The following is a 14,799-nucleotide window of genomic DNA, read 5'->3' on the forward strand; positions in this document are numbered from 1 at the left end:
AACATACACACACACACACACACACACACACAAACCCACACAGATACACACAGAGACACACAGTGTACTTTTCAGAATTGATATACAAAACATACCTTAAATACCTGTGAATAATCCAAACACTTACCCAGCTTATTTAAATTCTACGAAATCTTGTCATTATAACCCTTTTTTTTTCTTTTTTTTTTAAGAATAACATTCACATTGGGCAACTGTAGAAACACAGAGACCAACATGAGCTATACAATAACTTAATTTCCCTTCGGGGATGAATAAAGTAATCTATCAATAAGATAAAATATAACATAAAGACATTCACACAAGTATACTCAGAAAACAAAAATACATTAGGATAGAGGAATAGTAGAGATCTAAAAATCTATAGAATTATAAGAAAATAAAATTACAATGTCGGCAGAGGGATTCAGGGAGTATATATTTGATGTATTATGCATACAAGGAACCCGCATAAAAAGGGCTGTTGCCTGATTGCACTTTATATGTGACTAAGGTACTTGTTTCACTTCAAACTAAATCTATCCACCTGATCATTAATCCTAACAGCAGCTCCAAGATGAGCGAACCATACATGCACTGGAGCTAAATCAATTCTACCGCTAAATTTCAAATGTAAGATTGCACAATTTGTCCACAGTAAAATCAGCCGGAACCTATAAATAGCTAGAAGTATCTCATGTTACGATGCAGTAAGGGAAACAGGACTTTAAAGATAGTGTAGTGTTTTCTTTTCTTTTTTTTTTACAAAGAAGACATGTTTTTGCTTCTGTATCACAAATACTGGACAACGTTGAATCCTCACAACTACTAACCTGAAGCACCGCATGACAAAGACATTAATCAACAGAAAATAAAATGCAGGATTCCATGTACAATAAGATATATGATATAGCTTTCAGACACGACTGAATCCATCAGATGTGGAGAGACGTATGGAGACAGAGTGACAGAATAAGAGATCAAGTCTGACACAGAGTGCACATAAGAAAGAATCAAAAGACAGAGTGAGAAAGTGGGTGAGTGTCTGCACTTTTGTGTGCGTGTGTGAGTGTGAGCGAGGGAGAGAGGGAGAATTTAAGTGTGCGTCTTCCAAGGCCCCCGTTGATCATCTTGACACATGTCTGAGCATTTCTGTCACTTTAATGTCACTGTGGAAATTCTGCAGATTAGTACAACATCCGTCATGGTGCTCGGCCGATCCAAGTCAACAGAACGCATGCAATATTAAACGCTAATATTCCTCACAGCCTTTTATGCTCCAATATTATGGAGACAGAAGAAAGGTCCTGAATATTCACTCAGGGAGACGACATGGACAGGTTGGGAAGAAAAGTGCACACATGCACGCACACACAGGACACACACCAAAAAAATTCTATAGACACATACACATTTTCCCCACACTCCTTTAAACACTGAGGTCTGAGCTTCTGTAGGGAATCATTTACATAAAACATACACACATCCATGCACACACACACGTGAGCACAAATATCCATATTGGACACGTCTCTCTGAAACAAAAGACTCACTGCATGTAGAAGGAAAGACAGACAGAAACAGATCACAAGGATAGAAAGACGGGAAGGAAAATGGAAGGAATACGAGGATGAAACATGAGGAACAGGAAGGAATTAAATAGTTAGAAGTATGGTGAGGCCATAAAGAGTGAGGGGAGGGGGTTAGAGCAATCGGCTGAGTGAAATGGAGCGAAAGACAAACAGAGAGAGAAAAAGAGCTGATTAGAGATGCATGCTAAGGGAATGTCATTGTTCTAGTCGATTTGAGACATTATTTAAACTGAGACCCAGGAGAGGAAGAGTGAGAGAGAGAGAGAGAGATCGACAAAGAGAAAAGGATCGAAGTGGGACAGGGACCTCGAGACACGAAAGTGGAAACATGGTGCGTAAAAAGAGAAATGTAAATGGTTTAAATGAGATTTAAAAAAAAAGAAAGAAGAGAGGCAGATGGATTTTTTTTTAAGATTAGTCTGGTTGACGGCAATTGCTTCACAATATTTTGTTCAGCCACCCTCAAGCCCGCCCTGACCCCTTCAAAGGGCTGTTTGAGGGTTGAGACTCTATTTTATGGCTCAGGTCTGAATCAAGTTAGGGTTTCAGTGAGGGTTACGAAGTCAGGGATTACGTACTGATGGTTTAGGTAAGGGTACAGGACGAGGGAAAACACTGAGACACACTATGAGACACACACAGACTTAGCTGTCGTCGGACACATGTTTAAACTGTAAGCGAATAACATGATCTTTGCTTTCCACATCTGAGCCAACATTGTGATGCCCCCATTGACGATGGTAACGTCCATCAGCCCAACTCTTGTCTGGAGGCAGCCTATTTGTGTGTGTGTGTGTGCGTGTGCGTGTGCATGTGTGTGTGTGTGTGTGTGTGTGTGTGTGTGTGTGTGTGTGTGTGTTTGAGTGTTTCTACTTCTGTATCGATGGGTCCATGAAAGACAAACACTACCAAATACATGCTTATGTTCAGGAAAGTTTGTCATGAGAGTATGAAAGTGTTTAAACACCCACACTCATGCACATACACGGTGCTGTATGAATGATATATAAGTAGTGAATAATGCAGGCTACAGTGAGGTGAAGCAGTCATACTGAACTTTTCACTGCTGATTGACTGGAGGCTTTTGTTGGGATGGTGCTGACTATTACCTGGCAAGTTGTATTAGCTTGGTTACAAGTACTGTTCCTGGGATGTTGGGTTAGATCAAACCAGTCTGAGAATCAAAGTGTACGCTAACATACCAGTGTGTGAATAGTTGCTGCGATATTAACTGTGACCAGACTTCAAAATGATGTGCCTAATCGTGTTATGTTCGGTTCATGAAGGATTCATACCTGACATCAAACTCAGTTCAAGGCTTCTTTTTCTCTACAAAACGCATATAAGGACTGACATAAAAGCCAAGGAAATGTGAAAATATGCAAGTGTATTACACATTAAAGAAATCACAAATTCACTTATTACAAATTACTCAACCCTTTTAAAAGTCCTGCACCAACTGGGCTGATCTCCTTACAATTATTTAAAATAATGTGCAACTTTCATTAACAACTTCAACAACATGCAGTGTACTGTCTTCTTTGGGGGAGATTATATGTTTGAACTTGTAATGAGCATCACATGATGACCATCAGGATCCAATACTGATATAGATAGTTGTGAAGAGAAATTCCTCGAGAAAATAAACCAAGGTGGAACATGTGTTTCAAACACAGGGTGTATGATGTAAGACTTCAACTATAAAAAAAGGTTAAAATTGGATTCACTGTTTTGTGATCCTGTGTGTGTTACTCACATTGTGTCCCTCTGTGTGGCTGTCAGGCAGGCACAGGCAGCGGTAAGGGGTGACACTGGTATCACAGTGCTCTGCGTGGCCGTGACACTCACATCTGGCCGGATGACACAGAAGGAGAGAGAAATAACCATTAGACAGATTTGCTCATCAAAATCTCAAATTGTGTATTATGATGAAAACCAAACACAAACGAAGTAGCAGTCTGTCATCCATTGAACAGCAGTGGTGCCATTCAACATTTATAAATGCCATCCTGAGAATATCAGCGTGACGTAGCACGTAGCAGACTGTACACACACACACACACACACACACACACACACACACACACACGCACACACACACACACACACACACACACACACACACACACACATACATACATACATACATACATACATACATACATACATACATACATACATACATACATACATACATACATACATACATACATACATACACATACACATACACATACACATACACATACACATACACACACACACACACACACACTTTGTCATTTAATTATTCATTCAGATATTCAGTGGCTTTCTCTCTTTCGGTTTCCTTCTCTGTATCCTTTCACCTCTTGTTCCCTTTGTGTCACTTTCTATTGCACGATGGCTAAATTAATCAAATCTGATTCTGAACCAGATAATAAACTGAAGAATTTCTCTTTTTCTAATCAAATCAACAATGTGTTAAGTGCAGTACAGTCTTTCCTGTGGATCAAGAAGTTTAACGCAGAGGCAATTGTGTTTTGAACAATACCAAATCTTCTATGAAAGAAATTCTCTGAGAACTAGATCTGTAAACAGTGCATTATTACAAATATTAAGACAGGCCACTCACAATAATACATAGCATTTTCTCTGGCTCTGTTGACAAAAATTGCTCTTGAATAAATGTTAAACCTTTTGCACATGATATATGTTACCAGCTCGGTAAACTTCATGTGATTATGATTCAGATGAGCTATTAGCTTTCTATTGTATTAAGTTAGTATTCCAGTGTTTCCTCTAGGATTGTGTGTGTGTGTGTGTGTGTCTCTGTTGCTCTTCAAACAGATGATCTATATGTAAATATATAATTATTAATCGATAATGTTGGATCACGAATCGTTCAAGTCATGTAACAAATAAAATAAGAGAACACAAAATATTGGACTATTTTTCAATCTGTTTAAATACGTTGCTCATAATCTCTTGAGCGAATCCAACAAACACAAAGTCAACTTAGTGTTTGTGTTTATTGTTAAAGTTTAAAGTTAGTGCCGGTCAGCAGGATTGAGGAGGGAGGAAGCTCAGACAGAGACTCGGACATGGAACAAACCAACTGCTGCTTCTGATCTGATCCTGAAGCAGCAGAGCTAATGATTTTACAGCGTTGTTCCGTATAGTGGAAACCCTGTATTCCCCAATTTTTGTTGCCACTCTTCTTAAACTAACATTAAAATTCCCTCCTTATTTCTGCTTCACTGTCTGTCTGAATGTGAGTGAGTGGGGGCAGGGCCAGCAGGGGCCTCCGAGTGTAAGTGTATACTCCGCTCTCAGACTGAAAGGGGGGGGGGGGGGGGGGGGGGGGGGGGAATAAGTGAGGCGAAAACAACACACCAGTGCAGCCAAGGAACAGTTTTAGTCTCACACAGAAAATCCTTTGCGTGGCGATGAAAGTTTGGCTGAAATGTAGCCAACAGAAACACTGAGGTTTTTCTGTGGTGGTTTGTGGTCGACTTTGAGGTGAAACAACGATTTGATTCACTGATGTAAAACAGAAAAGAATGGATAAGAAAATTGTAAAATTGCAACTTAATTTGGTCGTACATTATCGGTTTAGAAGATAACTGATGTGGTTAAGCATTGAACGTTTTTTAGAATTTAGTTTCGCAAAACAATAATGTAATTTTTCAATATCGTCCACCTAGGAGGTGACATTTTCATTGCTGTTTGTTTGACTGTTAGAAGGATTACTCAAAAACGACTCAATCTATTTTATCTAAACTTGGTGGAAGGGTGTGATATGTGCAAAGGAAGAACCCATATCTTTTGGAGCAGATTCGAATAAATGGGGGGGATCCAGGAATTATTTGTAAATGCCTCAAAAAATAATTCACAGATCTTAATTATAAAAAATCTGACATATTTAGGGACTGAGTGACATTCTATTTGTTACGCATCTAAAAGGCAATAAGTTGACACAGTGTACAACGTGATCACAGGGGTCCTGTCAAAAACATAGTTAACTTCAAATGTATAGAAAATGAAAAAGACACAGTTAAAAACTGCTATGAATGAAAAGGTGCATCTCTGCTCTAATTATAACACACTATAATGTTACGGATGAAACATGCAAAGACAAGACTGAAATAATTAAAAAGAAATCATGCTTTAGGTTCAGCTGAGATTGCAGCAGGAATATGTAACTATTATTGGGTACCAGAAGCAGTTTTGACCTTTTATCCTTTAGTGACATCCCATGTCATATCCCATTAAATACTTTCTTTATTCGGTTCAACCATCTTCATGTTCCTCTTATGATGCCTAATAAATAATAATTGTAGAGTCTGCAACGGTAACAATGTTAACAGCCTTTTAAACTGGATATGCCACACTAATAATGTAATAATTTTTTATTTACATCATCATGATGAAATTGATAATTGTGCCATATATTAGCATTGGACGATTAGGGTATCACTGTTATATTGTTACTGGACTTTTTTAATTACTAATAGAGGTCGAGCATTAAAAACTTTCTTCTGTTTACTTCATGAACTAGAATGACATAGTGCATACCTCCACCAAGGCCTCTTATGAAACCACATTTAAATTCACAAGATCTGAATTTTTATCTGGATCTGCTCAGAATTAAACACACTCATAAATATAATTCCCCGAATATGCCGGATTCTTTTGTCAAGATCCAGGAAATATTCTCTGAGAAAATTGTGGGAAAATGTACTCTTTTGCAACATGAAAAATGTGAAAAACCTGGATGTGTTTGATCCAAATCTGCACCAAAATGTTATAGGTTCTTCCTGATTTATACCACATCCTTCCACCAAGTTTGGTAATATTCTGTCCAGTGGTTTTGCGTAATCCTGCTTTCAAACTTACCAACCAACCAACAAACAAACACACTGGGGAACACATGACCTCACTGGCTGAATTATGTTTCTAAAGCAAAGGAGGATTGTTCAATTCAATTCAATTAAATCAGAACATACATTATCTCAAGGCACTTAACAGTCAAGACCTTTATAGGGAAACCCAACATTTGCCGCAATAAGCAAACACTTGACTTAGAGGACAAAAAACTCCCATTTAACCTCAAGAAGAGGAAGAAACCTCAAGCAGAACACAGAATTATATTCTCATGCATGACATATACAAAGACACACATGATCAAGTAGTGAGTGTATTTCCTTTTGCCATTATGCTTAATTACATGCTTTATAAGGAATTAAGAGAGAGAGAAATAGACGTATGATGAAAGGAGGGGGAGAGAAGGAGGCACGAAGAATGCACAGATGAGATTTCAGCAGCTCTGAGTCTCTGTTTCTCCGACTTTACTGTAACAAGCGACTAATTAAAACAGCTTAGAGGGAAGAGGAGGGGTAGACAGAGCTAGAGATGATTGCCTCCTGCATAATCCCATAATTACCGCAGTCATAAAAAAGTCACTGTCAGTCTAATGATGGAGATGTGTTCACAGTTACTCAGAAAGCTCCACTGAAACCCAAGTTTGTGGCAAAAAAAATGTCTATAGATCAAACTACAATCACTTGTTTACAACAAAACAACACTGAACGACTGTTTTTTTCAAAAAACTACAACACTTAGATCCATTATAGTTAGTGGTAGGAGACCTACTAACAAATTAGAAATGTTCTGTGCATGTTGGTTCCAATTACTTAAAAATAGTGAAATTATGCACTTTTACTTACACAGAAAGGGCATTAAATACAACAAATCTGTACTCTAAGATATAAAAGATATATTTTATATCTATAGCTATATGTAAGGAACGGTCTAACAATTCAATTTCACTCAGAAACAAACGGATGAAAGTGGATGTCTGAATAAATTGTCTAACTCGTCACCTTCCACTGATGGTGATTTCCTTGATGGCGTAGTATCTGTGTCGCTGGTTCACGCCGGCCTCTCTGGTGTGGTACTGTCCACTCAGATGTATCCGGACCTGGGTGGCATGTACCATTTTCTGCAGGGCAGGAGTGTTGTAGAAGTCATTGTAGCCTGGTCTCAGGTTTGGCTGTGGGGTCAACAGGCTGAATGTGATGTTGCCTCCTGAGAAAGGCGCATCGCTGGAAAACAGGGAATACAAACACACTTTAAACCAATAGATATCAGCAGAAAATAATTGTTTGTAAAATCTGATATCTATAATTTGATTAATTTTCAATGTAGATGTTCAATACAATGATTATAACTTTGAGGAGATGTTAGTCATATCTCGACTCAGCAGAGGTGAGAGAGAGAACCAACAAGTTGATCTCTAAAATGCCCCTTTTACTATGTATCTGAATCTTGGTCACAGTTCTTGAAGAAAACATAAAACCATTATCAGATTTTTTTTAAACTCCCAATATTGATATAAGCCTAAAAAATCTGTTACTGGTCAGGCTAGTGTACGGCAAAAAAATACAACACAACCAAACACACAAGTGTCATGTCACTACTACTATTCTGTCATCACTGCTTTAGTCTTCTTCTTCACCGTCTTTCTCTGCTTAACTCCCCATAGCAACCTCTTCCTCCTCAGGTAATGCTTAAATACTTAATCAGATCACTTCTTTATACGTGACTATGGTCATATGGCTCCTGGTAAATTACAAATTGTGTACGCACTATCACACTTATTGTTGCAAACATAATGTAGATAGATGTGTGCACTAACATTTATTTTGGCTACACATCCTTTGTGTAACTATATCTACATGCTATATGTATGCTCTGATTCAGTCACAGACACTTTTCCCTAATGTCTCACCAGTTGCAAATGGGTCTGAATATGAACAACTGCTCCCCCCTGACATTGATGCACAACCGATCATCAGTTAATATCAACTAGTTACACTTGAGAGGACAGCAGCTTGGCATCTCATGTGACGTTGAACAAAAAGTCCATCTGCCTGGATGCTACACCATTCCAAAAAAAATATATAATGATGATATGATTTGAAGTTTTTTTAAATGCAGATTATATTCCAGCCAGGCCTTTTGTTAACTTGGCAGTGATACTACAACTGTTACCATTTATGACAAGTGTAATTTAAATTACATAATCACAACAGAACAAAAATATAACCTCCTGTTTCTAGCTGCAGCATTAGCCCCTGTAGTGTTCATCTCTATCTAGACATTATGCAAACTGAGGACCAACAACATTCCACACCAGCACAACTTTAACTAAAAACGCTTGAATCGACCGAGTTGCTCTCAGATTTGTCTTGCCAGATACTCCTGCAGGTTGAGTGGAAGGAATGTCTCCTGCAGCGGTAAAACCCTCTCGCGAGATAAACAAAAAGAAAAGATCTTGAAAGATTAAAGACTTTTTGATTTAATCATCAACCATTAATGTCATGGCTGCCAGCGCTAGGTCTGATTGCTTTCATGCCAATTCAACTAATACAAACAGTGCCAGGAAAGGTTGTGTGTGATATCGTTTGTCACTCATGTGAAAAATAAGCAGTGACCAAATAATCTGTGATCTATTCATACCTATTCCATCTAGTGCCAACCAGGGCCTTGATACAAACAGCTATGCCAGGATCTAGTGTGTGTATGTCAGAGTATGATCCAAATCCATCTCTCTATCTGGTGCGAATCACTTTTTATCCGTCATGTGCCAAGACAATGCTGTAGGCAGTTAGCTTCATAGATCTAGTCACTTTGAGACTGCTATTGTGTTTCTATGTGTGTGTTTACTCTTTTTTTGTGTGTATGTGTAATGGTTTTATGTTTGATTCCCATTCATTTCCTTGACTTATCTTTTACGTATGTTCCTGCACAAACGTGTGTGTGTGTGTGTGTGTGTGTGTGTGTGTGTGTGTATGGGCATCGATGTGTTATTAAACTTGTTCTATACACTTACTTTACTTTTTCTTGCAAGTAAACGTCTGTGTAATCTGTTTTGCAATGTAGAGACCATGACCACCAGATAGTATTCAGTGAAAAAACATGTGATCCTGTTCTGGGAATAATGCCCCATACACATAAAGCACTGGCCGAGGAGTTTATTTTCCGTTTTCCACATTAGGCTGTTTATAATGGGATGATCAATCTGTGTCCTGACACATCTTTATCTGAATGGAGACACAGTAACAGATACAAACTTAAAAACAACCCAAAACAGGACACCAACAGTAAGTATACCGTGTTATGTCCTGTTGATGTCCAATCAAATATCGGGCTTTCTCTGACCCTGTTTTAAGAATTACGGTAATGACATAAATGTTATTAATAATCTGGAGGTTATTGATCATAACATTGAAATAAACTGTGCAAAATTTGTACTATTTATCAGTCACTGTACTGCTTTTGTATACATTCCAATTACTTTGACTTGTGTTTTCTTATAGTTGATTAAAGAAATGTTTTAAAGGTTTAGTGTGTAAAATCTAGGTTTGAGGGTTATACTGGTAGAAATTGAATATAAAAATATCATTGGGATGTTTTCACCAGTGTGTGTCATTTAAATTCTACAATTGTTGTTTTCTCTATTCTAGAATGGGCCCTTTAAATACTTTATATTTACATCGGGAGCGGGGGCCTCTCTATGGAGGCTGCCATGTTGTTTATAGTAGTCGTAACGGGACAAAATAAACAATCTTGAATCTCTGCTTGAGGTCAAAAGAATCCCAAACAAAAACTTTGTCTGAAATGGAATTATCTGTAAAGTTTTGAATTTAAAGGACGTATGATCTTTTGTTTTCTTTGACACAGATGTATCATAATTAGGTACACAGCAGACAGTCCAGTTATCAGTGATCATATTAGTGCTTTAGCATGTCACTGCATGAGAAAAATATATCCTTCATTTATATTTCTCATAAAACTATTCAATGGCATTGACTCATACATACCTGGGCAGCTGCAGACAGTTGACTGAGCCTGGTGTTGGTAACGGTCCATTGTTCTTCATTCTAAACACACTGCAGTTCCTGGCCATGTACTGCCAGTCTAACCAGGGCTGTTCCGTGGTGGGTTCACTCTCTGCGTCTGTGAGGTCACGTCTCTGCCTTTGGATCAGAACCGATTCAGGCAGAAGACCCCCAAACTGAACTATAACATAGAACACCTGCAGAAGAGACGGATATGAGTTAGTATGTACAGAACCAGACTTTTTTAGAAAGGTGAATATGTGAAATACATTGGACTACAACACAGCAGGCATGAACTTAATCAAATCAAAGTGAAGCTTTATGTTAAGATTGTTATTTCCCTATGGTAACATTGAAGGGCACTGAATTATAATAAGAGACGCTCACTTTCTGCCCCTGCATGCCTTTAAATGGTATGGACAAAACCTCAGTTGCTGAGTGTTGATCCAAACATGCAGTCTTAGTCTTGATTAGTGAGTAAAGTAAACAACCCAAACTAAATGCACACACACACACACACACACACACACACACACAAAACCATTTGCCCGCCCGTCTGTGTGTAGGTGTAGCTGTGCTTGTTAAGTGTTATCTGCCCCACTACAGTGTGGGCTGGGACAGTAGGTTACACAGCAGGGAGTGCATTAAGCCACCACTGCTGCTCAGACACGCACGCACGCACGCACGCACACACACAAACACACAGACACACAGACACGCACACAACTTCAGAAAGTCTCTTTTATCCGGGGACCTGAGCTGAGCGACCACGTCAGGACAGCTCCAAAGATCTTGCCCGCGCTCACATACACACTTCAGAGAGGAGAGGGATGAGTATTTTGACAACCTCAGTGTCGACAACGACCGAATCCAGCAATCCCCCCCCACCCCTCACACTCTCTCTCTCTTTGCCCCCCTGTCTACCCTCACTGCAGTGCTTAGAGAAAATATAAAACCACTGTCCACAGCTCACACAGTTACAAGCAGATAGATACAGCAAAGTGTGTGCTGTACTATTTCCACTTTACACTCAATAATGACATAATTTTTTTTCCAACGTAATGTAGATAACAACAATTGAGTAGGTAAGGGGGCAAATACACATTAGACCACACAATGACCTAAAATGACATATTTTTGGTTTTTCTGACTGAGTTAATACTCCTTTAGGCTCAAATACAAATATTAGCTCAAAATCAAAAAATTTCTAGCCATCTGAATTAAAAATCTCCTGCTTTAAATGACACATGAAAGTGTTGGTTGTTGCGATAACTTTAAATAATGTGCCCAGATAGTTTACACCACTGTTTATGCAACCACATTTGAATCCCGGGAATAAATATAAAGTGATTATATTGACCGTTCCTGCTCTCTCTCTTCTTTCTTTACCTCCCTCTCTCATCGTCTTTCTTTCCTTTCGACCAACCACTCGAGGGACATGGACGCCCACACTGAGTCTGGTTCTGCTCGATAGTCACCAAGTATTTGCTCCCTCTGGGAATTCTTCGGTATCTTTCTATTTTACTGTTAGTCTCATTCTTACCATGTAATGTGCTTTCAGATAATGTGTTGTGATTTGGCACTGTGCAAATACAATTGAACAGGATTGATTTGAATTAAATAGATATTAGATGAGTAACCTGGTATTGTCCATTGGTCAAATCTACTGTAATTGTGACTCCTTCATCCAGTTCCTCTGATGTCATGATCTTAGAAAGCCATGTGGTTCCCATGTCCTGGTCGTTGATGTAACTGAGGGGGTGGGCGTTAAGGTTCAGTCTTAAGACTCTGTCGTTGGTGGTGTCCTCAACAGCGTTGGGGATGCAGTATCTGTAAAGAGTGACAGCTTTAATGTTCACAACAGTAACGGTTACATTAATAATAATAACAATAATAATAATAATAACCTTATTTATATAGCACTTTTTGATACAGGTGTGTATGACATATGGACACGTGTAATGATCAAATTGTAAGCAAAATACAAACAATAAACATACAAAAATCATGAATAAAAGTAATAATCACAGATTTTTACTCAAAATAATAATTTGTGAGAAGTTGTGATAAAGTACCTCTCAACTAAAGGGTGTACTCGGGGGTGACTTGGAGGACAGCGACACTCTGACTGGACATGGAGCTCAGGCAGGACTCCTGAGTACAACTCCACTATTTCCCTGTTAAAACCAGAAACAGAAGAGTTTATTTAACTATAATAACTCACTCGAGCAAAGTGAAGTTTTATACAAAATTGGATAGAATCGAAAACAAATTAAATGTTGTCCAACGTTGAGATAAACTCTTGAAGCACCTGTTGAGGAGCTTGTGACTGAACATTCAGAAGTGGAAAATCATTATGGACATCATTTGGAAATTCAATCCCTCATTTTGTCAAACCCTAATCTTGATTAGACAAATTTGTAAACTCTGAGTCCGCACTGTGTTCTCTACACCACTGGTAAACACAACACTAATTGCCTGGTATCGAACTCTCAGGGAAATCCTCTGGAAGCAGTATGGATCTTAAGATGCAATGATTACTTTTCTTTCCTCCAACTATCTCTCCTCTACCCTTGTAGCTCAAATCCATACAATACACTCTATTTCTCCAAATTTGTTATCCTTTTCCCTTTAATCAATCTATCTCAAATATGACATCCTTTTCCTTTGCCTGAGTAAATCATGGTTACCCTTCTTCCAAATAACCTTGTCGTTCACAACATTAATTTCCTGGGGTCCTTTTGTGATTCCTCCCTCTTTCTCTGCAGATAGCTGCTCATTACCTGTTACTCTTCCTCACTCCATCCAACTCACCTGTTGGTCAGAGTGGCAGGATAAAATCTAAAGTCCTGCATCCGCCCAATGAACTGATTAGACCCTGGAGAGATGAAAAGAGAGGGGGAGAAAAAAACATCAAGACGGTGTTAATGGGTTTGTACTGAAGGAAGTGAGTGAGAGGATTTCACAGTATTTAGTAGATTATCTTATCAGTTTCTTGACACAAGCTAAGTGAGGCTGCCTGCAGCTGCTTATAAAGACCAAGTTCATGGAACAAAGCCGACCAGGATCTGCCACAGTCTGCACTCAGTTCCCAGAGAAAGCAACAAGACTTATAAAAGGGCAAAATCATTAACTTGCTTTAAGACCGGGGACAAAACAGGCCTGTCTAAGGATAACCAGGTCTTATCTATTAGCTTCACCCATTTTCTCTATTGAAAAAACTGTGTTTAACAAGTTTTAAACCAATCTGGCTCCTTACTGTAAAATACTCATATGTTGAAAACCACTGTCTATTCTGGGCTAATTGAAAACCTTTTTACATAAACAGTGGAACGAGGATATTGAGTGTGATGATCCCCAAAATAGGGGATGAACTAATATCCATGATTCTATGTGACTCTGTAGGGATTCAAATTAAAATCTGGATCTATCTGATTTGACATGTCGTTTCAAAGGGGGGATGGCTTTAAGGTTAGAAATAGGGCCACAACCCTATACCTACCACCAATGTGTAGCTGACACAGTGTAATGGGACCTTAGCTATAAGTAGGGCTGCTTGATTATGGAAAAAATCATAATCACGATTATTTTGGACAATATAGAAATGACGATTATTCAAATGATTATTAATATGTGCCCTTATTCTGAAGTCTATACTTTATTCTTTAAATGACTAGAGCGTGCACAATAAAGTGAATCACTTCTGGTTCAGGTAAACACCGGTGATGGCTGTGTGTCTTATTCCTCTGTGAAACCAGGATATTGGTGCCCGGTTATTCAAAACCCTTAATGATGTCAACCCTAACACTCTCTGACCGGCTGACCGGCGCTGAGAAATGCGGATTTTCATTCACAACATTTTTACTCTATTCCCAGGGAGTAAGTCATGGATCTAGATGAAAAGATTAGACACATTTGGGCAACTTAAATTAAGTGTGTGAAATTTGCTTGATTGAATTTAAGAGGACTGTTGGACCTTTCTGGAGGTACAAACTCTACTGAGTGTCATTCTAGTCAATTGTCTTTTATAACAATAACAAAATTGGTCTTATATATGACAAGAGTTGTCTCTCTTGCATAGACAAGGAAGAAAAGGAGGTGTTGGACAAGAGATGCCACATACAGTTTGTCAAATACGCCTCAGTACCAAAGTCTGTTTATCAAGCAAATACACTCGTAAACTGGAAAATCTTAAACATAGGAGCTCAGTGTCCAGACACACATGTGAATCCTGGACTGCACACAAGACAACCATGCATACACTACACTACACTGTTGGACACATAAGACACCCACACACAGACAATGATGCTGGTCCAAAGAGA

General features: G+C 38.7%; 1 protein-coding gene across 1 annotated transcript in view; it reads right to left on the reverse strand.

Moving 5' to 3' along the window:
- ush2a (Usher syndrome 2A (autosomal recessive, mild)) overlaps positions 1–14,799 on the reverse strand; it is a 187,758-nt gene that overhangs the window by 151,937 nt on the left and 21,022 nt on the right. Inside the window, exons 5-10 of the mRNA XM_062387555.1 lie at positions 13,289–13,352; positions 12,550–12,651; positions 12,115–12,304; positions 10,457–10,671; positions 7,454–7,675; positions 3,346–3,439 (exon numbers count right to left, since the gene is read on the reverse strand). Of these exons, the coding sequence (XP_062243539.1) occupies positions 3,346–3,439; positions 7,454–7,675; positions 10,457–10,671; positions 12,115–12,304; positions 12,550–12,651; positions 13,289–13,352 (887 nt within the window). The remainder of the gene's footprint in view (positions 1–3,345; positions 3,440–7,453; positions 7,676–10,456; positions 10,672–12,114; positions 12,305–12,549; positions 12,652–13,288; positions 13,353–14,799) is intronic.

The sequence above is a fragment of the Platichthys flesus genome, chromosome 1 (genome assembly GCF_949316205.1).
Source record: "Platichthys flesus chromosome 1, fPlaFle2.1, whole genome shotgun sequence".
Taxonomy (NCBI): domain Eukaryota; kingdom Metazoa; phylum Chordata; class Actinopteri; order Pleuronectiformes; family Pleuronectidae; genus Platichthys; species Platichthys flesus.